Source organism: Arachis hypogaea, chromosome 16 (assembly GCF_003086295.3).
Source record: "Arachis hypogaea cultivar Tifrunner chromosome 16, arahy.Tifrunner.gnm2.J5K5, whole genome shotgun sequence".
Lineage (NCBI taxonomy): Eukaryota > Viridiplantae > Streptophyta > Magnoliopsida > Fabales > Fabaceae > Arachis > Arachis hypogaea.
Window position 1 is genome coordinate 2,311,008 of NC_092051.1, and position 25,826 is coordinate 2,336,833.

General features: G+C 30.5%; 3 protein-coding genes across 4 annotated transcripts; 1 reads left to right on the forward strand and 2 right to left on the reverse strand.

Moving 5' to 3' along the window:
- Nucleotides 1–5,870: 5,870 nt before the first annotated feature.
- LOC112756445 (fatty-acid-binding protein 1) lies at nt 5,871–8,025 on the forward strand. The gene is made up of 4 exons (XM_025805039.3): nt 5,871–6,355; nt 6,477–6,726; nt 6,983–7,074; nt 7,659–8,025. Exons 1-4 carry the CDS (start codon nt 5,971–5,973, stop codon nt 7,796–7,798), a joined length of 867 nt encoding a protein of 288 aa, XP_025660824.1. The 5' UTR covers nt 5,871–5,970; the 3' UTR covers nt 7,799–8,025.
- On the reverse strand, nt 7,894–16,310 carry LOC112756444 (ent-copalyl diphosphate synthase 1). Its single transcript, XM_025805038.2, has 16 exons — nt 16,224–16,310; nt 13,773–13,962; nt 13,197–13,267; nt 12,924–13,001; nt 12,143–12,446; nt 11,074–11,257; nt 10,767–10,981; nt 10,572–10,692; nt 10,376–10,488; nt 10,065–10,291; nt 9,808–9,923; nt 9,533–9,631; nt 9,204–9,440; nt 8,793–8,916; nt 8,498–8,689; nt 7,894–8,392 (listed from the first exon to the last, which is right to left on the reverse strand). Exons 2-16 carry the CDS (start codon nt 13,897–13,899, stop codon nt 8,150–8,152), a joined length of 2,451 nt encoding a protein of 816 aa, XP_025660823.1. The 5' UTR covers nt 13,900–13,962; nt 16,224–16,310; the 3' UTR covers nt 7,894–8,149.
- Nucleotides 16,311–18,659: 2,349 nt separating this feature from the next.
- On the reverse strand, nt 18,660–24,159 carry LOC112754546 (protein TIME FOR COFFEE). 2 transcript variants are annotated; one of them, XM_025802218.3, is made up of 11 exons: nt 23,493–24,159; nt 23,079–23,408; nt 22,865–22,980; nt 22,565–22,751; nt 22,203–22,455; nt 22,036–22,096; nt 21,705–21,942; nt 21,559–21,625; nt 21,364–21,433; nt 20,897–21,283; nt 18,660–20,777 (listed from the first exon to the last, which is right to left on the reverse strand). In XM_025802218.3, the coding sequence occupies exons 1-11, from the start codon at nt 23,689–23,691 to the stop codon at nt 19,023–19,025; spliced, it is 3,663 nt and encodes a 1,220-aa protein (XP_025658003.1). In that variant the 5' UTR covers nt 23,692–24,159; the 3' UTR covers nt 18,660–19,022. The 2 variants fall into 2 exon arrangements, with proteins under 2 accessions (XP_025658003.1, XP_025658002.1); XM_025802217.3 differs by having other exon boundaries at nt 21,364–21,436; nt 23,493–24,138.
- Nucleotides 24,160–25,826: the final 1,667 nt, after the last annotated feature.

Here is a 25,826-nt window from a genome sequence, read left to right on the forward strand (position 1 = left end):
TGTTACAATTGTTTGGTAAATAATGCTGGGATTGGTTTGGGTGATAAATATCCTATTGGCAGTAAAGTTCAAGCTGTTTGGAGTGAAGATAGGGAATGGTATATTCAGCAATTAATTTCTTTTTCTTTGTCCATTTATTCAGCAATTAGTATGATGATCATATATATTTTAGTATTTCAACTCAGTTTGTGATCTTACTATTTTGGTTTATTTAATTTCTATTTACACTTTTTTTGTGCGTCTTTAGAAGAATTTTTTTGTTTAAACTTCTTAGAAGTGCAAGTATTTTTGCAGCAGCCCCGCTGGGAATGAACACTGATACAATTGTTAAGGCAAAGAGTTTTCTTGATGGTGATGAAGATCAGCATGAAAAAGATGTGTTTGAGAAGAATCTGAAGGCGCTTCAGAATATTTTTTAGTCATTATGCCAAGATTAGAAGATTAACGATTTTCTGTTTGTTAAGCTCTTTTTCGGATATAGAGTGCAAACTTTGCATTTTAATTGATATGTGATACAAGTTTCATGTGACTTAAATTATCTTAAGTTATATTTTGATTGTTAATTGCTTCTTAAGATTATGTTTTTGAATTGTGTAAGGATAATTTTTATTGTTTAAAGAAATTATTTAATATAATTATGTGTTTAATTTTATTTTATACTATTTAACTCATTTAATTAAAAATATAGAATTATATATGTAATATTATTAAATATTATGTTGTATAAAAAATTATTAGAATATTATATACATACAGAAAATTTAAAAAAATTAAAAAAAAAACAATGAGGGACTTAAGGCTACACTTATATAGAGTAGCTATGGTTATACAGAAAATAAAAAAAAATAAGAGACCTAAGGCTACACTTATATAGAGTAGCTATAGTATACAATGTGGCTACGTTTTACAAGTGATGCAGCAGCGTTGAAAAGTGTAGCCTATTCTGGTAAAAATGGAAGCTGAAAAGCGTAGCCTTTGGTCCTGGACAGCATCACTTGAAAAGCGTACCCTATTCCCAAACGCCAAAAGCGTAGCCCTTGGTGCAGAAAAGCGTAGCCTTTGAGAATAGGCAACGGCCGAATAGGAATCACCCTAAAAAGCGTAGCCGTAGCCCAAAAAGCGTAGCCGTAGCCTAAGGCATCATTTTTTTTCATTTTTGGCTACACTTTTCAAGTGTACCTGAATGGGTGTTTTTCTTGTAGTGTATTGGCATATATATATATATACTGAGCAAGTATATCTCCATTTAATTAATCATAAAGGTTAATAAAATATAATGGCATAATTTTTAATTAATTGTAGTAAGTATTTCCATTAAAAATATTGGCTAATTATTAATGTGCACAATTTGTGTGTGTGTATATACATATGAGTAATAGTTAATTTTTATAATTATTTATCATTTAGAAAATTCATATTTTAAACATAGTTCTTCTTTTGTTTTTTATTCTTCATACCTAATGACTACTAACTACAATTCTATCAATAGTATTATCTATGATAGATTATGTGATGAAAAAGTTTGGAAAATAAAGGCAAGAATTATAAAGTTATGAAAAGTCCCATTTAAATTTGACAAGAGCAAGACTGCTTACATAAAAATGGTTATCATAGATGATAAAGTTAGTTGATTATTTTTCATGATTCTTTCAAGTGATGCTAGGTCCAATTTATAAATATTTTTTGTTCGTATTTTAAGTTTATTTGGTAAGTAAACCCTTACACAAATCAAAGACAGTGCAATTTAATAGGTTGATAAGTGCTAATAGCTTTTATATTTAATTTGTTTTATAGTATGATAAAATTCATTATTCAATCAAGAATTATTTGGCAAAGATGTTTGAGAATGAACTAATTGAAGAGAAGGTTTATATCTTTTGAAATTTTCTGATTGAGGAATCAAGTGGAATTCATCTTTCGACTGCACACATGTGTAGAATAACTTTTAAGAAGCAGTCATGTATAGTAAATATGGTCGATAATCAGTCACCAAAAAAAATATGGTCGATAATCGTAAAATTCCTACTAATCATTTCAATTTTCTTGCTCATGCTAATATATTGAGACAAACAAATGAACAATCTAACTTATTTGGTACGTAGTTAATTTGTATTAAGCTACACAATTTTTTTATTTTACTTTTTGTCAAAAAAATTACATAATAGCATCATTTTATCGATAACATAAATTTTAACAGTTTATTTTATACAAATATTTGAAATTGTATTGTGACCTTTTTTAAAGGTTTATCATTTTATTAATATATTGTTAGTTTTATCGTTTAATATAAAATAAATTGGTAAAAATTTTTTAAGTTATAAGTAATTTATAATGTTATTTATTTATTTGTCCTTAATTTGATGCTTTTAATTCAGTTTTTTTTTTAATTAGATGTTATTGTACTCTTGACCAGAAAAAGAAGAGCTTATATCATGGTCAAAAATAGAGAGAAATAGCCACTACATTGTGGTTGAGTTTCATGATTTGCAGTATGAGACATTTTAATATTTTACAATGAGATCTTATTTTATAACAATTATCTATTTATATGCAACATTTTTTATTTTTTTTATTATATATTACTACTTATTTTTCTTAATTCCCCTTTTTATTCAGAAATGAGAAAAAAATAAAGTGCACGCCGTGAGATCAATTTACAATCCAATTACTCAATTATTTATGTGATCACTACTAAACAACCGAATACATACTTATTCTCTAATTTACAAAATTTAAGGCATTAGTAACCATATTGATTTACCCATTTTCTACTCGTATTTTTATTTATTAAGTATTGTATTTTTTATATTTACAGTAAATATTGAATATAAAAAAATAAAAAATAATATTAATTATTATCTATTTTATTTATTTAGTCATATTTAAATTTGGCTCAGAAGACCTATTGTTATTTATTATTTAACATACATTTTTTATATTTTTTTAACCACTTATTTAATAAATTTTTAATTAATTATATTATTTTAAATTAAAAAATATAGATTTGATGATGTTAGAAGTTCAAATAAAAAATATTGCACTTGCAAAAATTAAAGAGTTGCTTCAGTCAAATGGCAAGTCATTGAAAAAATATTGTGGAATATCATATTTTTCAGAAAATTTGGTGTCCAACTTAAAAGACAGAATTATAATGGAAGAATTAAATTTTAATGTTAATACTCTTGCTAAGTTACTACTTATTTCTCTTAATTCCCCTTTTATTTAGAAATGAGAAAAAAATAAGGTGCACGCTGTGAAATCAATTTGTAATTCAATTACTCAATTATTTATGTGATCACTAAGCAATCGAATACATACTTATTCTTCATTTTGTAAAATTTAAGGTATTAATAAACATATTGGTTTACCCATTTTCTACTCATATTTTTATTTATTAAATATTTATTTTTTATATTTACAGTAAATATTAAATATAAAAAATAAAAAATAATATTAATTATTATCTATTTTATTTATTTAGTCATAATTAAATTTGACTCAGAAGAGATATTGTTATTTATTATTTAACAATGCATTTTAGATTTTTTTTAATCAATTATTTAATAAAATTTTAATTAATTATGTTATTTTAAATTTAAAAAATACAAATTTGATGATGTTATAAGTTCAAATAAAAAATATTGCACTTGCAAAAATTGAAGAATTGTTCTAGTCAAATGACAAGTTATTGAAAGAATATTGTGGAATGTCATATTCTCCAGAAAATTTGGTGTTCAGCTTAGAAGACAGAATTATAATGGAAGAGTTGAATTTTAATGTTAATGCTCTTGCGAGTGAACCAAGTAGGTATTTAGAAAAACCAACTGATGAACAGAAATTTGTATACGATCAAATAATAGGTGCTGTTAGCAGTAACATGGGTAGACTTTTCTTCTTATATGGTCAATGCGATTGTGAAAAAACATTCTTATGGTCAACTATATCATGCTCAATTGGATCTAGAGGAGATATAATTTTAAATGTTGTTTCAAGTGGATTGCTGTTCTGTTGCCTAATGGAAGAACTGCACATTCAAGGTTTAAAATTTTTTTGACCATAAATGAATATTTTTTGTGTAACATTAAACAGAAAAGTCCTCTTGCAAGGTTAATAACTAAGACCAAATTAATCATATGGGATGAAACTCCAATGATAAGTAAGTATTGTTACGAAGTTTTAGACAAATGTCTTAGAGACATCTTGAGGTGCTCAGATTCGTATAGTTCTCACTTGTCATTTGGAGGTAAAGTTGTTGTCCTCGAAAGAAATTTTAAACAAATTTTACCTATGATTTCTAAAAGTTCAAGGCAAGATATAATTCAATCTTTTATTAATTCTTCATATTTGTGGCATTTGTGGCATAATTGTAAGCTTCTAAAGCTTACAAAAAATATGATATTGTCACTAGGTGAAAACAACATACAAGAACTCGAAAATTTTGCAGAATGGCTACTCAAAATTGGTGATGGTTTGGCTTGTGATACAACAGATGGTGAATTGATCGTTCATATACCATATGAAATTTTGGTTAAGAACTTTGAGATAAATTTGGATGACTCATTGATTTTGTGTATTTAGATATGTTATTCAATTTATCCGTTGAAAATTATTTTAAAGATAGAGCAATTCTTGCACCAACTCCGGATTGTATTACTGATGTCAACATCAAAATAACTACCGAGTTACTGAACAAAAAAAGAGTTTACTTAAGTTCTGATTCTGTGTGCGTTGAGGAAAGAAATATGGAATTTAAGTAAGATGCTTTCTCACCAGAGATTCTAAATGGAATAAATTATTTAGGTCTACCACCACACAAGTTGATCATGAAGGTTGGCGCTCCTGTTATGTTGCTGCGGAATAAGACCAAACTAATGGTTTGTGCAATGGAACGAGAATGCAAGTTAAAAGAATGGAAAATCATGTGATAGAAAGCAAGACTTTAACCGGTAACAAAGTTGAAAGTGTTGTTCTTATTCCAAGACTAAATCTAATTCCAAATAACGAAACATTACCGGTTAGATTTCAAAGAAGAAAATAAATAGAGACAAACTCTATCAAAAGTTGGAATATACTTTCTAAGGCTAGATTTCAACCATGGTCAATTGTATGTTGCGTTATCAAGAGTAAAGAGTAAAGATGGACTGCGAATGTTGTTGCAAGATCACGGACATTTGGAAGCTAACTGCACAATGAATGTGGTATATAGAGAAGTTTTTGAGAGTTTGTAATGAAAATATAATTTCTAATTCTCTTAATCAAATTTATTACTACCAATTAAAAAAATTGACAAATTCTAGGTGCTAATGGGTAATATATTCTTATTCTACATATATAACTTGAGAATATTAACATTATCATAAAAATCGGATTGTTTTATTCTCTTGATTACTATTTTAAAATTATATTAATCATATAATTTTGTATACTAATATTGATATAATATTGTTTCAAGTATATATTTTGAAGACATCAAATGAGAATGTTGAGTTATTTTTTAGTGGGTTTAAATTATTTATTATTTATTGAAAAACTTTGTGCATTAAAATTCTCTAATGATTTATTGTTCATTTTAAGCTAATTTTGATATGTCCTTACTTAACAATAAATTAACATATAAAATTTGTTGGTAGGTCTAAGTATTACTAGATTTTTTTTGTGACATTGAGTATATATGTTTAATTTATTAAAAAAATAAATTACTAAAATCGATTAATAACTATTTTAGAAATAATACACTTAATACTAAATTAAAAAAAAATAAACAATACATAACATATTTTTTTATTAATTAAATTATTATAATTTAAATTAATTTTAACAAAACAACTTAAAATTATAATTTAAATCTTTATATCCATATAACACCGATTATTAGACTTGGTTTTTATAACTAATTTTGGCTGTGTGTAATGAAGCGTGTATTCACTATTCACCGCTGAATGAGTTTTTAGTAACGAAAATAAAACAAAAATGGCGTCACTGCGCTTCCCCTTCTCGTTTTCTCAGACCCAACCACCTCATTATTCCCGCCCTCTCTCCTCCTTCCCCGTCGCCGCCGCAGTTGGAGCAACCGCCGTCGGAGCCACAGCAGCATTCGTCGTCCTCACTTCCTCCTCCTCCTCCTCCTCTCACCGCCAATTCTTGGAGAGCGCGTTTAACTTCCTCTTCTCTTCGGACCGTACTTCTCTCCCCGCGTGGGGTACCCTTAGCCTCGCCGACATGTCCGTCCCCGTCGTTGAGTCCAAGAGCGGAGCAACGTTCCCTTCCGTTCTCGGCGATTCTCAGAAGCTCTGCGGCATTGGCTTGCGCAGAAAGAGCGTTTTCGGTTTGAAGAACATTGACGTCTACGCATTCGGTATACAACGCTTTTTTTTCTCTTCAATTATTATTTGAAATTCTAAGTATTTAGAATGTGTTGATAAAGCAAATCTAGAATGTTACCGATATATGCTCGGATTTGGAATTTTTTGTTGCAGGTGTTTATGCTGATGACAATGACATAAAGGAATGTCTTGCTGGAAAATTTGAGAAGCTTTCTGCTTTGGAATTGAAGGGAAATAAGGAGTTCACTGAAGATATATTGGAGAATGATATATCCATGACCGTTAGTCTTCAAATTGTGTATGGAAGATTGAGCATTAGTACCGTGCGGTCTGCGTTTGAGGAATCTGTAGGTAGCAGGCTGCAAAAGTTTGGTGGATCGGATAATAAGGAATTGCTTCAAAGGTAAAGCATTCTTGTTCTTCATATCCTATTATCCTGAGAAGTGGTCATCATTCATTATGTGTACTAGTGTTAAACTTGTCATGAAATTCTAGATTCACTTCCAAATTGTTGAACACTAAGCATACATGTGGATATATATCTAGAATGCTTCAAAAATCTTATTAAAGGTTAGAGCATTATATATAATTTCGGACCAACTAGGTGGGGGGAATTTTTGTTGCATATTATAATTAGTTATTATCAAGCTGTGGTACAGGTTCACTGCACAATTCAAAGATGAAATCAAAATACCAAAAGGATCTGTGATTAACATCTCAAGAGAGAAGGGCTATGTTCTCCGCACATCAAGTAAGATATCCTTATCCCTGTGCATGTCTCCATCTCCATCTTCTTAACTTATAGAATTATAATGTAGTGCATACTTATTTCTCTTATGCTTGATGAACTATGTGTATGATGAGAATTCAGGTCTTCTGAACATTAATTCGGAAGATTCAGTTGAGAACTCATGCATCTGTTATTTCTGATTGCTTCTTTCTTTAATTAGTGCTTAGTCTAACTTATTAACTTAAGGAGTTCCCTATAATAATACATCATATTTTATATTCTGAGGTTGACAATTTGATCATGTAGAAGCTCTCCATCAAACCTATAAAGCATATTTCTTACTATCAACAGAAAATGGCAAGTATAATAAATATAACAGATAATGGTTGAGGTTTGTCTTTGTTTAGAGTTTCTTTTAAGAACTTTTCAAAGTGGAGGTAGGTGCTTCTTTTTTTCCTGTGCATGTTCTGTAAGCATCTTGTTCAATGAATGTGCCATTCATCATACGATTTGTATTTTAGTTATACATTTGAGGCTTTGACATTATCTTTATTTGTATTTTAGTTATACATTTGAGGCTTTGACATTATCTTTATTTGTTGTAGTTGATGGACAGGATGTGGGAAGCATCCAGAGTAAACTCCTGTGTAAGTCAATCTTAGATTTATATCTGGGTGAGGAACCGTTTGATAAACAGGCCAAAGAAGACATCGAGCTCAACTTGGCGTCTTACCTCCAGAAGTAGACACTATTTAGTTAAGAATTACCTTATTGCATGGATTAATTTATTTCATTACTTGTAAAATCAACCTTGTTGATGATGATACCTTAGGTCACTTCTTGATTGTAAAAGGAATGGTTTATTTAATATCTCATCATAGAGGTCAAGTACACTACAATATGTTACACATCTCCCTGGCCGAGTGTCAAGAGCTTCAGAACAACTAAGATATTTCATACTATCTTATCAAAGTGTCCATGCCTTTGATGATTTATTTTATTGCATAAATGATGATTTGCTGGGAAAAAAAGGAAACACGGGTGACATCTTAGAAGTTTCATGGTTTATATCCCAAATCCGAATGAAAGACGAAAATTACATCACTTTTTGAAATAGAACTTTGTCAATGTGTGATATAATTGTCTGATCGTCAAAATAGGCAGCATAGTAGAAACTCTTGGCCACCAGAAGAAATGAATTCTTAACACGGGGTTGATTTTGAATGCCATCTGGGGAATTTTGGAGCACTGTTTGCAAAAGCTCTTGCATTTCTGATTCTATTTGTGGTGTGGTGACTCTGGTTCCACTCATGTTGCAGCTGCCATTCACATTTGCCTCCTAACAAATTTAAAATTTAAGAATTATAAAATTTTAGCAACAGAATCTTGGACGTTGGCATAATATTAGAAACTTCTTAATTGTATTATTCTTGTTACAACTGACCTTACTACTTTGGTAACATCTGAGTTTATGGCAAACTTTGTTAGTGACTTGCAGCAATTTCTGATACTGAAGATTTAGCTGTAGCTCTTGTGACCAACAGCCACTCATTATATGTATGGTTTTCAAAATCAGCTCCGCTTCCCTTGTGGAACTGCTTCCTTCTTTTTGCCAACTAAACAACCAACTTTCCCACTGACCAATTCAGAAGAAATGTTCACATTCTTGCACATTACCATTCTATGCACAATTCATAAGAAAGATACATTTTAGTGTGTCACTAGAAAAGAATACTCACAATTTGATTCAAATAATGAGAAATTTCCTGCCCACGAGTTCGAAAAAACTCCAATCCAAGATACTCAATAGTTATCAGCAAAATCCAAACAAGTTTTTCTGTTTTGTTGTTCTTATCTAGCCACCTGCAGTAGTAAATTCACGTGCAAGGTAAGATTGAATGTGTTGCAACTTGAATCTCTCATGTATATCATATTTACCACAGATTCAATTTTCTCAAGCTAAGTAAGATATCTAATAATCTATTTACTTTTTGGGTTTGGTTTACATAGGGGGTTTAGTTAACATAGGGCACATGATAAACTTAAAACAAATGCATTAGAAATTTAAATTTTTTATATTTACAATACAAACTTTTTTAATTTGTAAACTTAACATGTACCCTTAGAGCATAAGTTAGATAAATCCTTACTTTTTTGGAAAATCTTGTCTGTTAATGCTGTTATTGAATTGTTCTACAAAAGCCCTCCTTGCTTCTTCATCCCCTGTATAGGACTTCAATGTCTCGATCAAAGTCGTGGTTTTAGCCCATGAGAGTCGCTCTAGGGACCTCTCAGGCTCGAACACGCTGGCTGCTGCCACAAAATAACTTTGCAGAACACTTTCTTTGCTCACTCCAAATTCCTCTAATCCTGTTTCCAAGTACCACCTAATAATTTCCATTGCCAAAATTGTAAGTTCAATTTTTTGTTATCTTTGTGAAAAAAAAGTGTTGCAATATTATATAATTGAAGCCCTCACCTTTGGATTTTCTCCAATTCTGCAGAGAGCATATCTTGGCAGTTGTTGTAATCTAATTTAGCAAGCTCCAGATAAATATCATTATTCACGTATGGCATCCTATCAAAAGAGCAATTCATTTAAGAGTGAAAAATAAGAGTTAAATACACATACACTAAAATCAAAGAGTAATAAAATAAAGATAATTTCTCACAAGCTATGTAACCATGTCATGTGTGGCAAAACACATAATATTAATTGATCCATTAATGTCTGGATTAAAGAACTAATTCTACCTGTAAAGTGACTTGCCAATCCAAATATCATTTTCACCGCCATATTGTTCTATGTAAAATCTTGTCTCCAACAGGGGTAAGCTAGCATACCAAGGCACATCCAAAGCATAGCTCACCTATAAAATATTAGAAAAAGTTTAATTAACAAATGCTCTGGCAAAATTAAATAAGAAAAGAAAAGAAGTCTTAACAACAAAAAATTAAAACAAGAAAAAGAATAAAACATGATCATCAGTAGTAATGAAATGATAACCCACCTCACCAGGCAAATCTTTTGTTATGATCCATTTATCCACTATCTCATTAGCCAACCGTTTCTCAGTTAAAAATTTGGACGAAAAAAGTTTGGCATTCTCAAGAATCTTCTCTCCAGGAAACAACACTTGAGAAGCTCTATGAAGATTGTATATCCCAGTTATAGCTTGATTTGATTGTCCAGCAAAGCAGAAGAAGTCGCCACTTTTCTCAAAATGCTTGAATGCATCTATCAAATTTAGTACAATAATTAATAATTTAATCATTTCTAAAACCATTGATATATTATTGTCAAATTTAGCTCTAATTTTACCGGGTGAAACTTGGTGGCCATGTAACCTTAGCAATCTAAATGCCATTGCAGTATCGTCAATATCTTGAACTTCCGAATTTCTTGCCCAACAAATACCCTTCTCGGTCCAATATCTGAAAATTTTGATTAATTTACAATAATATTCCACATATTTTAAATAAGTCAAAATCTAAAACAAACAATCCCACGAATTTACCTTGAAACATATTCCATACATTCTTTAATTTCTGTCTGAAAATATCTTGAAATACCTAAACGTTCTAATCGATCAACAGCCCAAATGTGCTCAAATAAATCCACGGGATAAACGTTTGGAACTGCCAAAATTAGTAATAATTAATTATGATCCAAATAGTGTTATATATATATGGGCATTGTTGTAATTACCTACCTCCCCCGTTAAACCTTTTCACAGTTTTCTCCAAATATTTGAGAGCATTTTCATCATTGGTTTGCATGAAAGCGTAGGCTGTGGATGATGGAGAGAACAAGAATGAACCATCTTGTGACTGCAATTTCAAGAGTCTTTTCCAATCCAAGTTTGCCATTCCCTCCAAACTATGAAGCAGTGTTGTGGGAACCTTATGAAGCACCTCCATTGGTATTCTAATTAAACACACCAACCATATTAATATTATGTCACAAACATTAATTAATATATAATACAATAAAGTATATACGGTAACAATAATATGTACTTCGTGAGTTTTAGGTCTCTCATGGCAAAGATTTGTTTCAAGATAGGAGAATCATGTGGCACTTCAATATTCATACTTCGAGCCAAGTCGAGAAGAGAAGGGAAAGCTACTTCAAACCCGATTGGCATATGTTCAACATTCTCATCCTCAAGCTTGCTTAGATTTTCCTTCACAAACTTCAGCCCTGTGATATAAAAAATAAAATGTCGTTCTTCAATATATATCTATATACGGTGTATTTCATAGTTAGTGGAAAAAAAACTTTATAGAAATTGCTCCCAAACAAATTTCGAATAAGCCATTTTAGTTTTTAATATTTTTTTAAAGTCATTAAAAATTATTTCAGTTGGATAGATTAAACCTTAGGTGGCTTTCAATCAAGTTTTTGAATATACATATTTTTAAAAAAATTTATTATAAGAATTAACTCAAAAAAATATCATTATAAGCTATTAATTTTCTTTAAAATAATAGAAGAACAAATTTATTTGATACGAATAATTAACTTTTAAAAAATACAAATTTATTGAAAAGTAAAGTTTTGAATTTAAAATTTGTTGAAGATTAAGTGAGTGTTTACTCATACAAATATACATAATAATAGATGAATAAAAATATTATTTATATATCAAATATTTTTTATATTTATAAAAAATATTTATACATAAATATATATAGTTTTTTATTAATTTGTTATACCTTTTTATTTTTTTTAGTTTACTTAATTACTTTATCTTAGCTGTGAGTGAAACTCTTTGGAAAATCCTTTTTTTTCTTTTGTCCGCTTATGTCCTTCATCTTGGACAAATTTTTTTTTGATGAATAAAATAAATTGAATGTCTTTGAAAAAAAAAATTGTGTATTTAAATTATTTTTTATTAATAAAATAAAAAAAACAAATATTTAATTGTTAAAAAAATACAAATGTCAAAATTGTGTTTATTATAAACAGATTGATGAAACCACGAACTCTTAAACAAAACTTTTGATTGAAGATAGTATGGAAAATAAAAATAAATAAATAAATATAGATGACAGATGAGGTGGCATTTATAGATGAATCAATTACCTATGTGAGATTTTTGGGGGTGCAAATTCCATGCTCTCAATGCAATAACACAAGCCAAGGTGTTAAGAATGCGATCATGGGCATTGAAAAGTTGAGCATCACCCCAAGAACCATCAGAAAGCTGATTACTGGCTATCCATTCAAGACAAGATGGGAACTGAGGTCCTCCTCCGCCATTAACATCTCTCACCAGACCAACCCATGCTGTGTCATAAGCTGATATGCTTATTTCTCCATCTTCCATTGACCCTAACATCCTTTTCACCACATTTATCTTCTTTCTTATCTCGTTTGTCACCACCACCTTATACAATATAATTATCACCACTTCATCACAAACCAAATAAAACCCTTCTTATGGATTAAATGTAGTAACTAACATCACGTTTCTCATTGACAATTGCATTAGTAAGAAATTTTCACGTACAAAATCTTTAAAATAAGATTGCATTATCAATTTAAGAATAATAAGAATAATATTCTCTTTCAAATTTTAATATATAAATAAATACAAAATTAATTAAAGCAGTTGAAACCTAACATAGATTTAAGCACCATATAATTTATAGAAAATAAAATTTTCCTTCTTATTAATTAATGCAACATGTGATATAGTTGTAAAGACACAATAATAATGTTAAGAGACAAACATCCCTAGTCTAAAAAAGAAGAAAGTTAGATTAGTGTTGATTTGAGAGAAAATCAAAGAAAAAGTGTCAATCACCTAAACCTCTATTAAAGTTATAGTACTAAAATTGAAAGGGCAAGCATGTAAATCTACCTGATGAAAAACATGTTCCTCAGTTGATTCAACGTCGTCCTTCAAAGTTTGTAGCCATTTGAAGTACGGCCCACCCTCCTGAGACACTTCACCGTTAATATGTCCCCAATAATGTACTCATAATATGTGAAACACATGGATACTTTTTAATAATCATTCGTACATAACTTAACCGATGAATTGAAGAGAAAAAGCAATGTTTAACAACAGCAGTTGTATAGTCCCTAAATATTAATATTATCATAAACTAACAAAAAAAATTTGTCCACCGACCTTGAATCCAAGAGCTGGATGTGATGCTGCAGATATTGGACGAAATCCACCACTTTTCTTTGCATATTTTCCTTCAATAATGATTTGGTGAGAATATGTACGTATTATTAGAAATGATGATGTTCCAACCAAGCTAAGTGATTGATTTGTTAAAAAAAAAAGGTGGGATTGGTGAATACAAAAACACCTATGTACACTAATTTGAGTATTTATATTAGGCTTTATCTATTTAAAATTTTTACCTATATTAAATTTGACATTAAGTATGTTTAACAATTTAATTATTAGTATAAGATAATTTTTTTAGTCCAAAATAAAATTATATAATATATAATAACATATAGACTTACTACTATATGCACATAGAAGCTTTTAAAGCTTTTTAAAAAAATATCTAGAATGAGACATTTCCATATTACACAATCCACGAACCTTATGTTGTAGAAATTTCTAATTTACAAACATTAAATAATCTTATGCACGTTCTTTATGTATAGATAATATATATTAAGATAAATTGAATCAAATATATATATATTAAATAAGAGAACAAAATTCATATATAAACAAACATACCCCAAAACTTAGCAGGAGGACCTTGAAGGAAGAACTTGAATCCAAATCTAGATTTGTGTGAAGGTGCACTAAGATCAGAGTAAAGAACCGTATGATCTAGATTGAAGAGAAATTGAGAAGTCATCATGCACTGGTTGCCGCAGATTCTAGCTGCCTCTGTGTTCTATGGTCTATTGTACTTCTATTGGTCCTGTAAAAAGTGTGACAGAAGATTATGTACCATTTCAAACCATATTTTTAGAGAATTATGTTCATTGATAATTTATTACTGCAAATTGTGTTTTTTGTAAATTACAATTGGATTTAATGAGTACATATTTTCCATGGAACAATTTTCAAATAAATTAACTTTTTTGATGACCCACTACCGTATCAATAAATGTCTTTGATGACCTAAAATGTTTTTTTTTTTCTTTTTTATAAACATTTACCCGCACTTATTTGTAATGAATATTCATATTTTAATTTTGTTGATGTGATATTATATACTAATAATTATATATAATTAATAAATATTATTATTTTTTATTACCATTTGGTCAAATAATAATTTATACTCATAATTATAAGGATTTTTCTCATAAAAATTATATAGTTTGTATTAAAAAATTTGTACACATAAACTAAGATAATTTAGTATTTATACTGTTAAAAAGATTAAAAATCACTGACATGCAAGTGTTTTTCATTACATAATTAAAAGCACAACGAAAAATTCTACACAGATAATTCAAAAATTATAATTATATTCGTAAAAATAGAGCCTAGATGATAATCCAAAAATTCAATTAATATGTGGCTTAAGAAGTATGTTATAATTAATGTTTATAAAAATTTTAAAATATATTTTAATAAATGTGTTAAAAATTTAAATTTAACATATGTTTCCGCACTAACTTTGTTATTAGTAAGATTAATGTATATCCCAAGAATACATGTACTAACTTTGCTTATTTTGTGTGACAACCACAATGCAAGTTGGTTTATTCTAGAGATGAGCATACATACTGATAAAGAATGAACATCGCATAACCATGAATGTCTCTTAAAAATAATTTTGTACACTTAGAATAAATAAACAAATAATTAAAAAATATATAATTTTTTTTATTTTGGTTGTAAATAAAGTATCATTTTTATTTTAAAACGTCATTAATTAATTTTTATCTATTATACTTCCACTATTAAATAGAAAAAAAAAAGTTAAAAAATTAATAGAAAATTAGTATTAAAAATACTTTGGTTTCTCTCTTAATGGCTTATATTTTCAATAAAACTTAATAATGATTCTCTCCTTGACTTTGATAGGTACGAAGTCACTAACCCAAAAACTGGTTAGGTACGTGTAGTCACTCCAAGAGGTTATATACCAAACTAGAGATTTCCATTTAAGTATGATCTCAATATTTATGCAGAAGACTACAAAAAAAAATGTCAGTTATAATTAAGAAGAAATACTTATGCAAAAACACTGTATATATGATTTATAGCCAATATTACGTTTATAACGCTAGTTTTTCATGCATAATGAATTTTATTGATCCAATAATCAAATTCTAACATCTCATTTTATAAATTAATCTAAGAAAGTTATATAATTTAAAATTAATTTGATATATCATCCAATTATAATTTGTAAACATATTATAAATTTAAAAATATAAAAAATACAATTATAATATATATTAATCTGAATTTTATGTAATTTAAAAAGTTTAATTATAACGATAATATGATATGATTCGATGACTGGATGGATTAAATTTATATCCCATAAAAAGTCACTCATCTATAAATGTAATTTAAATTAAATATATCAATATAAATATTTTATTTTAATATTTAATTTGTAGTCTATTAGCTCAAATAGTATCAATTATTTCTTTTTTTTAAGTGGAGTTTACAGATATTCAGAGACTATGTAAACAATGGCGTGGAGAACAGTGATGAATACACAATGGGGTGAGAAGGAGAATGAGAGTACCTAGTGCATGTTTGGGCGCCATTATTTTGTTAAAAAAAGATCTTTTTTCAATGAAAAAAGATCTTTTTTTATTTTTTAACGTGTTTGGCAAATTTCTAGTAGTAAAAGTAAAAGCACTAGTAAAATAAAAAAAAGATCTTTTTTGAGAAGCTGTAATTTACATATTTTTTTAAAAGATCTTTTTTCCTTAAAAAAAAGATGTTTTTCATGTAATAAATGAACAAAAAAGTACTTTTATACTGTTATACCCAAACATAATTGATAGATAAAAAGACCTTTTTACATGAGATATCCAAACATAAAATTACTTTTACTTCTCTATAAGATCTTTTAAAAAAAGATAACTCAAAAAAAGATCTTTTTTTAAAAGCTCACCCAAACAAGCCCCTAGTTAAGTGCTATTAGAACACAAACTGAAAGAAAAAGAGAGAAGCAAAAGTAATGAGACGCATGAAAGTTTTGCTTACACAACTATTGAGGGACGAGGAAGAAATTGATATTCCCAGACAGAACTGACCTTTGAGAATTGAGAAGTTAACTATACTTGCAAGAATAAGGTAATTAAATCCTAATCCTCTTTATATAGATTTTTTTTCTCTCTTCAATCCGTATTCTAATTTTAAAAGCTTTAAAAAATAGGATGTGATATTAAAAATTTAATTATTCTATTGGTTGACTTAATTCTTAATTAAATTTTTATAGTTTAAAGTTTGTAACTGAATTTTTATATTTGATAAAAATCATTTATTACTTTTTTTTAAATATATTTTTTTTAAAAATATTTATTTTAAATACTCTAAAAATAAATATTCTAAAATTGTTATTTATCTTATAAAAAATAATAAATAATAACGATTTAACTATATATTTTTTTAATATAACAACACAATTATAAAATTTTAAATTATAAAAATTTAATTAAATATTTAATAAAATTATAAAAAATAATAAAATAATTAAATTTATCGTAATTTTTTTCTTTAATTTTCTTCTTTTTTTAATATTTAAATAACATATATTTTATTTATTTTATTTAAAATATTCTTCAATAATCATTGTAATTATATATAATAGTAATAAGAATAATATTAATAATAATATAAATATATATTTATTTTTAATGTAATAAATTTTATTTATTCTTAATATTTTATCAATAATCATACAACATATAAGTAATTTTAATTTAAATATTTATCTAACAAGTTAAATATTAAAAGTAAAAAAATTTGTAAAATAATAAAAATATTTTATATTTTTAAATCAACCAAATAATTATTACTAAATTATTTATATAATTAAAATTATTAAAAATATTTTAATCAAATAAAATAAAATATATATTACTTAATTCTAGGAGAATGTATATTATAGAAATAATGGAGAGAGAAATATTATTTAAACATCTTGTTAAAAAAAGTGTTATATTTAATTATTAATATATATTTTAAGAATATATTTAAAAATATATTTTAAATATTATCAAAGATAAAAATTAAAATATTTTATTATTGTATATTAAAATACTATGCTTTTTTTTACTTATTAAATATATGGGTGAAATGTAAATTAACTAAATTTTTAAATTATTAAAATCAGTAGACCTCTGAAAATAGAAGTGCCTCGGATTTTTCAAGGTAGAGTTATTTTATCATAATGGGTTAGGAGAAAAAGGAAGATTATCCTCTTGGAAAATGTTAAATTCAGTCAAGTTGAATGATAAACTTATTAACTACAGGGTAGGTGAGGAAATTTTGCTACAGATCACCCGGGTTGGCTAACCGTTTTTTTACCCAATCTACGAATCATCGATTAAAGTAAAAGATAGTTTTGGCATAAAATATTTAACTTTTTATTTTTATATTAGATTGACAATATTATTTTTAAAGTGAGGAAATTTTGCTACAGATCACCCGGGTTGGCTAACCGTTTTTTTACCCAATCTACGAATCATCGATTAAAGTAAAAGATAGTTTTGGCATAAAATATTTAACTTTTTATTTTTATATTAGATTGACAATATTATTTTTAAAATTTATAAATGGTTAAAGTGTTAATATCAGAGGTAGTACGTTTGATTTAAAATATAAAAATCAAATGTTTCGATTTTTAAAAATATATAAATTGAGAGTACATCAAGAATACAGAATATACTTTAGAATTTAACTTCTATAATTCTAAAAATGAATTACAATATTAACATATTATCATTATGAAAAAATTTAGCCAAATTACTTACGTATTCAAATAAAAAATAATTACATGCTCTTAATTTAATTATATTTTCTCCACTATATTCATTAAACCATTTGACCAATTTAATGGCTTGTAATTCACGTAAATATGAAATCTTACCTGTATTTTAAATACATCAATCACCAATAAATATTCAAAAATTTTTTACATGGATCTTGATTTACTATAAGTATGATACTTTTAAAAATATAAAAAAAAATATAAAAATATAAAATTTAAAGTTTTTAATGATATTAAATATATAATAAATTAATTTCTCTACATAAAAAAGAAAAATCATTTATATTTTAACGAATATATTTAAGAATTTAATTTTGATACAATATAAAAATATTTTACACAGATGCATTCAATCACATAACACTGCATTAATAAAAATATATGTATTTATATTTATGTATAAATACACATATAATTTAGTTTATTTTCAATAAATTTAATATATACACAACATAATTAACAAAAATAATTATCTTTTTAGACACTTTTTAAACTTTGCAGTCTGCTCTCCTTGCAAAACTTAAAACTTAACCAACTTAAAACTTAACCAACACCTTACGGCTGCAGCATGTCAAGCCTGTGATGAGATTCTTCGCTTTGTTATATCCAAAAAATACCGGTCATGAATATTAAAAGGTGAACAGAAGTTAAATGAACAATAGATTTTTCAACTAAAATTGACAAGGGATAAAAATTCTAATTACATTTCTTGCTATAGAATTAAAGTAAAAGAAGAGAGATATATATATCTACACACGACAATTGTTGCATATAATGTGTTATTGTGTTACATAATTAGGGCTCATGGTGAACTTGCAAATAATTGCCTTATAGAAGGCAACAAGAATGCAGTTCCTAATCCCCTACTTCCGATTTCAAAATTGTTAGGCGCAAATCGATTGTAACTTCATTTCATTATCACAATTCACCACAAATATAAAGCAAGTGGTTCCACCTTTTCCAACATGAGATTCTTCCGATTTGTTGAAATAAAATAAGCCATGTGAATTCTAATACTTCAGCTCGGACAGGTGGCTGGGGAATGAACTTAATATTGATGGCACATTCCTCCCACAAACTGGGGAAGATTTCTGGCTGCTCCCGGCAGAGGAATTCTCAGTTTGGTGCTTCTGTGAAGTGTTTATTGATAATGATGGAACAGGTTTGCTTCCTTGGGAATTTGTCTTCATGTTGCCACCACCATTAGGTGGAGTTCCTGCAACTATTGAATTTGTGCCAAAAGGCTGGGTGTTACTCAGAAGTTGTTGCCCTTGTTGGGGTGGCAGGGCTGGCATGTAACTTCCCACGAAAGATATTTGGCTGTGACCTTGTAAAACTCTTTCTTGCTCATAAGAAAAACCATTCAGCGATGGGGTAGCAGATGTTACAATAGATGTGTTCTTTGACTGAGAAGCTTGGTTAGATATTTTGCATTGATTAAGAGTTTGCGAGAAAACTGTGGGACTGTTAACATGTTTTGTAGCAATGGTAGAATTAGTTGATGATGCTTTATATTGAGTAGGCATGGCAGGTAGCTGCTGCAACATACCATGTTGCTGCTGGAGATGAAACAGCTGTAGTGGATGTTGATGAGAATTTGAAGCAATACTAGAAAGTGGCGAACTCGAGGTTGTTGAAGTCGAAGTCATGGAATGGCTGGGCCAGTTTACATTCATAGGAGGTGGCACAAAGTTGAGATTCTTTGATGAATTATCGAAAACAAGGGTCGTTGGCACATTGGTTGATGACTTACCAGAAGTTGAGGCTTTCTTTTCATCATCTTGGTGGGATGACTTACCTCCATACTTCCCTTCAGTAACTGAATAAATGTTTTGCTGCATAGTGTGAGATGCACTTGCAGCTTGATATCCTTGCCATGATGCAATGTCAGGGAGGTTCTGAAATATCATTGGGTTCTGTGCCAGAGAAGAGAAGTTCAGATTTGAAGGAACAGCAGAACCATTGAATGCTGCAAATGATATGGCAAAAGGTTGAGATGGCATACGATCATCTCCACCTTTTGGAGCCTGTGGCAGTTGCTTCTTGTCACTGAAATTTCCACCGTTACCACCAACAATATTATCTGATGTTCCAGATGGCCTGAAAGAAAAGTTCACTGGCTGAACCGGAATGGTGAAGTTCTGCCCAAACACATTCTTTTGGGAGTAAGATGTTCCACCAATAGATGGACTGTTCTCTCCAGCCATCCCAATCTCATCATGCTTGTGAGGATTAGACAGCAAAGCGTGCTGCTTTTGTAACAGCTGTAGTTGCATAGGTGTGGTTAAAACACTATTATCATTGATTTGTGTCCCCTGTGATTGCTTATGAGAAGATGAACCATTTGAATTGCTTGCATTGAGATAACTCGGTTGAATCAATGATTGGGAGTGAGGATGTTGAAGAGGATGGAACATCTGAGAAGTGTACAAAGGCCCATTGAGTATAGGTGTTGGTTGTGCAGGGCTTGCACCCTTGATGGCAGCAGATGCTCCAAGAGGAGTTGAGAAGGGGAATGGATACCCACTATTGGGAACTATTGTCATATAAGGAGTGTCATTGGCTGTCAAATTTGGGGAGCTAAAGCCCGTTGCAGCAGCAACTCCTGCCAATGTAGAGGAGGTACCAAGAGCTCCCACGGGTGAACTATGGGATTTATTAGATAAGGCAGCACTGCTGGTGGAGTTAACTCCTGCGGCCTGAATAGCGGTGGTTGTCTTTGATGCTTGATGCTGGCCAGTAGGAAATAGGAAAGCAGGGCCATGCTACATCCAAAATCAAAGCACGTTAATTTCCAAAATGATATCAACCAAAGCAATCAATTAAATAAGACAACATGGCATCCTATTCTTGAACTTTACAAAAGAATAAGACAAGATCATACCACTAGATTACCAGTTGACCCTGGTTGTGAACCTTGCTGAAGCACAAGCTGCTTCATTTGTGTTGAATCTATTGAGTTGGCAAGAGCAGAATTTCTAACTGAAGCAAGACTATAATCGTTAGTAGCAGCGCATCCCTTCTCTTGTGCAACACTTTGGTTCAAACTTGAGTGTTTTTGAGACTTCTTCCCAACAAGCATACTCCCTGCAGAGCGCATACAATTGATATCATTGTACTTTGTGTTGCACGGAGGAGGACCAGAGGCAACAGCTGATGGCAAAAGGGGGTTCATCTTTGTACGTTGTTGGTGGAAGAAGACGTTGCGAGCAATGTAATGATGGGTTGCACATCTCTTTGCTCGAGGTTCAGAGAGAACAAAACTCATATGCTGCATGAATAAATCCATGAGAATAAGGAAAAGACTCAAACAGGTACAACAAGAACTGATTTAGCTCAAAATTATAGTACCTCCTGCGGGGCCATTGCGGAAACTGTGGTTTTTTCAGTCTTCACTACATTCTGCATGGGTGCCATGTATCTGCTGATCAACAGTTACTGATCTTAGAAAAGTCAACTCACAAAATTCACACCACCAATGACATAGTAAAATTGGATTGGCAGCAGAATGAAAGCAGAATCCAAGGGAATTAAAGGATGTAATACCTGACAGCCAGGAGATTGCCTGGCCCTTCTGATACCGCTGTCGACAAAGACACAGAACTAGATTCACCTGAAGAAGGAAATAAGAAACATTAATTCTGAACAATAATAATAATAATAATAAATAAATAATAAATGTGCCAAGTTACCAGTTTTCTCCACTTTGAGGTTTGTGAATTTAATGGGTTGCTCCATATTTCTAACCTGCTCCTCGATATGTTTGCTTGGCTTCAAATCAAGTTTTAACTCATCCATCGCCACGTCTTTGTCTTCTTCCTTCATTTTCTCTTTCTTAGCGAGTCTTTCTGCATTATCTTTAAGTTTGACACTATCTTCACACATTAACAAATTATCCCTTTCTGGGGATGTCATCATAGGAGGAGGAGCCTGTTCACAAAGCCACCATTCTTCTTTAATATACTTGACAGCAAAAACTAAGGGGGAAATGTATTTGCCATGCAAACAAAGAAGGGATCCTACCATAAGATCAATCTCAAACTTGTCCACTCGTTGGCCTTTGTCCTCGGAAATAGCAGGCACACTAGCAAATTCAACAACCAACCAAATGGGGTCACTAATTAGGAATCCCAAAGAAATCCAATATATATATATATATATAGTTTTTTTCCTTTTTTGTTAATGCTTACTCTCTAATGGAAGCAAAATCCTCATGTTTGTTAACATCCAATTTGGAAGGAGTTTCACTTGTGAAGAACTCTGATCTTCCATCTGGGAAAATGTCATATCCAGCACCTGAATTCAAATCATTTTCCAATTTTACAGCCTCTGATGATCCAATTTCATGACAAGGACCATTGTCAGCATCATCAGAAAGCTTCTCCACTTTTACAAATTGGGCAGCTAGAGCCGAAGAACTGTAATCTTCCACTTTCTTGTTGTCTTATCACAGAAAATGAAAAGGTAGAAAGAAAAATAAAAGGGTCAAAAATCAAATAATTATTATGAAAGAGAGAGAAACTCGAGGAGCTGATCCTATAATTAAACCCACCAGCATCATCAGAAGGAAGAGTCGATGGACTAGTACTCGGTTCCAGCTTCTGCGAAGAAGAATAATAGCTGCTATTGGAGGTCTTCAAATCGAAGAGAAGCTCAGCTATTTCAATATCGATGTCTTCGTCAGTTGACGAACACAATTTCAACTCCTCCGAAAGCCGAGTCTTCGATCCTATCAATTTCTACAACAACAACAACAACACAAACCAGAAAACTCAGTCCCGACAAACAAACAAAAAAAAGATAAAATAAGAGCGAGTTTTTTAAGAGCAAAGAAAGAACACAGAACAATTACCATCTTCTTCAGAGAAACACTGGAAAAGGAAGGTGATGATGCCGCTACAGCACTCCGTGAACTTTGCTCCTCCGATGTTCCAAACGCCGGACTCGCATGCGTCCTTTTTGCACCAGCTGCACAAGCCCGCCAAAAAAAATAAGAGAATGATAAAAACTAGAAAAAGCATTCAAAAAACAGTGGACTCTGATTTCAGATGAAAGCGTGGTTTGACCTGAGCGAGCCTTGCGGGGAACCGTAACACCGATGATTTCGCGACTGATGGAGGGAGGACGAAGAGGAAGAAGAGGCAGCGGGGTTGAGCTGAACGTCCGACGATGGTTTGAATCCGGTGCAGAGGACGAGGCCGTATTTGAGGAAAGCTCCCGCGAAACACCGGCGTCAAAAACGTCACCGTCTTGGTGTTCATTGGCAACACTCTCAGCTTCTTCGTAAGAGCCTCTCCTTCTCTTGGACGGTTCCCTTTCCCGATCCCTTTCCCTCTTTCCCTTCAACCTCACCGTCTCCGTCTCCGTCTCCTGCACCAGCTCCACCTCTCCCTCCTCTGCCACGTTAATCAGATTCAAAATTAATAAAATACAAAAGACGCAGAGAAATGAATAAAAAGAAAATAGAAATAAGAACGTACGAGAAGAGCGACGGAAGGGAATAGTGGAGTGACGGCGTTTAGGGAAGGCATTAGCGGTGAAAGGTAGTGGTCTTCTAGAATCTCTAGTTTTGTTGTTGTCAATGTCCATGGTGATGAGATTGGGTCGTTGTCGTCCCTTGTTGTTGTTGTTGCTCTTGTTATTGTGTTGATGAAGATGAAGATGGTGGTGTTGTGTCATGTGATGTGATGTAAAGAAAGTGAAGCGAGAAATCAGTGGGTGTGGGTGCTGAGCGCAAAGGCTGATGCGGGAGAATTGGACGCGTCACTCACCGGAATCCCTGCACATGCGGCGGCGAAACTCTCGGAATCGTTGACGCCGAAAAGAGTGCTCTGCGAAGTGTCCAACCTCAAATCAAATAAAAACATCCAAACACTCACTCACTCTCTCTCTCTCTCTCCCTCTGTTTCAGCCTTTCTTTCCGCTTTCCGATCACTTTTTTCTCTCTTCTCATCTCCCTTGTCTTCTTCTCGAACCACAACTTCGCTTCCCTATCTTTTCTCCCTCTTTTTTTTTTATTCAAAATTCATAATTATTTTTATAATTATTACATAAAACTCATCTTTCCCTTTTGGTACTTAATTAAAAAGGAATAAATGTTTTGTCTTTCGCTTTCACACTCTATCCGAAGCTACTACTACTGTCCACACTGCGCAGTAGTAGTGCCCGGCTGAGATTTCGTAATAACGATGATCGAGCAATATACACCCTTGGATTAGTTTTGCATCGGACGGTTGATCAATTAAAGAGCCGAGTTGCTTGGCATGGCGCACACGTCCTCCGGCACCTGGCCATTTTTCTCCCTTGCTTCCACGCGTTACAGTGGCGCGTGCTTTTAGTACGGTGAAATGAAGGAGGAAGGAGATGAAATTACAAGGCACGTGTCGATGGATTATTGGTTGGAAGGCGTAAAAGAAATATCTCGTACAACTGCCACGGAAGATATTGAATAAAGTAGTACTAAGAAAAATGAATGGTTAAATAAAATAAAATAAAATAATTAATTACGTTAGTAAAGAAAAAAGGAAGGAAGAAGAAGGAGGATGGCATGAGTGAGAGTAGTGGACCATTGATTCCCTGATGGGCCATTTGAGCAGTTCAAATCTATGTCAGGTCAATTTGAGAATGGTTTGCATGTGAGGACCCACAAATTGAAAACTCAAATGAAACAAGGTGGCACCGCCAACCAACTACCTCGTGTTTCCAAGCCAACTCACATTCATGTAACAAAAAATATCGAGTCAAAAGAATCATCCTTAAAATAATATTGTATGTATGAGTGTATGACCAAAAAAAAATATATTGTATGAATAATAATGAAAAATAGTCAAAATGGTTCCATTAATTAAATTACGTTTTCAAATTTTTTACCTAATTAAATTAGTTTTTAAAATTTTCTAATATTATTTTCTATTTTCAGTCAATATATTACTTGTAATAAATTATCACTTATTAATATAGCCCATATCATTTAATTTAAGGGACAATTTGATTAGGTGAAATTTTTTAAAAGTGTTTTAATTATTTATTCGAACTATAATGTTGTATTTAAATATAAAAAACAAATAAAATATATAATATTATCTTAAAAGTCACAGCAAAGTGTCATGGGTGATAAACTGATAATTGAAGAATGCATGGACAAATTTAACAAAAATATTATTTATATATTAAAATTAATTATTAAAAAATAATTATTATGCTATATATAATATATATATTATTTAATTTTTTAAATATATATTTTATATTTTAATATATATTTTATAATAATAATTAATTTTAATAGTTAATTTTAATATATACGCAGAATGATTGGATTTTTATATACATATATCCTTATCATAAGACAGACAACTATATATAATGGATCGATCCAATAAGTTCACATACATTGTTTCCCTATACTATAGTATAAACGAATTAATAAGACAATAATTAATAATGCTCAATGCTAGGGCAGTAGTGTCACTTTGTTGGGACACATGAAGGTCTGAAACCATAACCATGAGCCATATGCCATGTCCGTGCCTCTCTCTGTTTGTAGGTGGTGTTTGTTTTGAGAAATGGACGAACTTGCATTCTATAATTTAAGTGATTTCAGTTTTGCCATGTATGCAAGGCTTTCGTTCTCATTCATGCATGCATGATTTGCCACTTTCAGCAGCTGGACGACACTATAATGAATTATATAATTCATACAATAATTATAGGAGTGGATAACGTAAAGAAATCGATCACACAAAAACAATGCATATTATTTTTTTTATAAATTAAAGCATTGAATACGTAGCAAATTCCATCATCCCGTCATC

Coding starts and splice junctions, on each gene's coding strand:
- LOC112756445 (XM_025805039.3), top strand. CDS start 5,971: ATGGCGTCACTGCGCTTCCCCTTCTCGTTTTCTCAGACCCAACCACCT. Junction 6,356..6,476: donor CATTGACGTCTACGCATTCG/GTATACAACGCT, acceptor TTTTTGTTGCAG/GTGTTTATGCTGATGACAAT. Junction 6,727..6,982: donor AATAAGGAATTGCTTCAAAG/GTAAAGCATTCT, acceptor GCTGTGGTACAG/GTTCACTGCACAATTCAAAG.
- LOC112756444 (XM_025805038.2), bottom strand. CDS start 13,899: ATGATGACTTCTCAATTTCTCTTCAATCTAGATCATACGGTTCTTTAC. Junction 13,268..13,772: donor TCCTCCTGCTAAGTTTTGGG/GTATGTTTGTTT, acceptor TCATTATTGAAG/GAAAATATGCAAAGAAAAGT. Junction 8,917..9,203: donor AGACAAGATTTTCCAAAAAA/GTAAGGATTTAT, acceptor TTACTACTGCAG/GTGGCTAGATAAGAACAACA.
- LOC112754546 (XM_025802217.3), bottom strand. CDS start 23,691: ATGACACAACACCACCATCTTCATCTTCATCAACACAATAACAAGAGC. Junction 23,409..23,492: donor TCCCTTCCGTCGCTCTTCTC/GTACGTTCTTAT, acceptor TTAACGTGGCAG/AGGAGGGAGAGGTGGAGCTG. Junction 20,778..20,896: donor GGTCAACTGGTAATCTAGTG/GTATGATCTTGT, acceptor TTTTGGATGTAG/CATGGCCCTGCTTTCCTATT.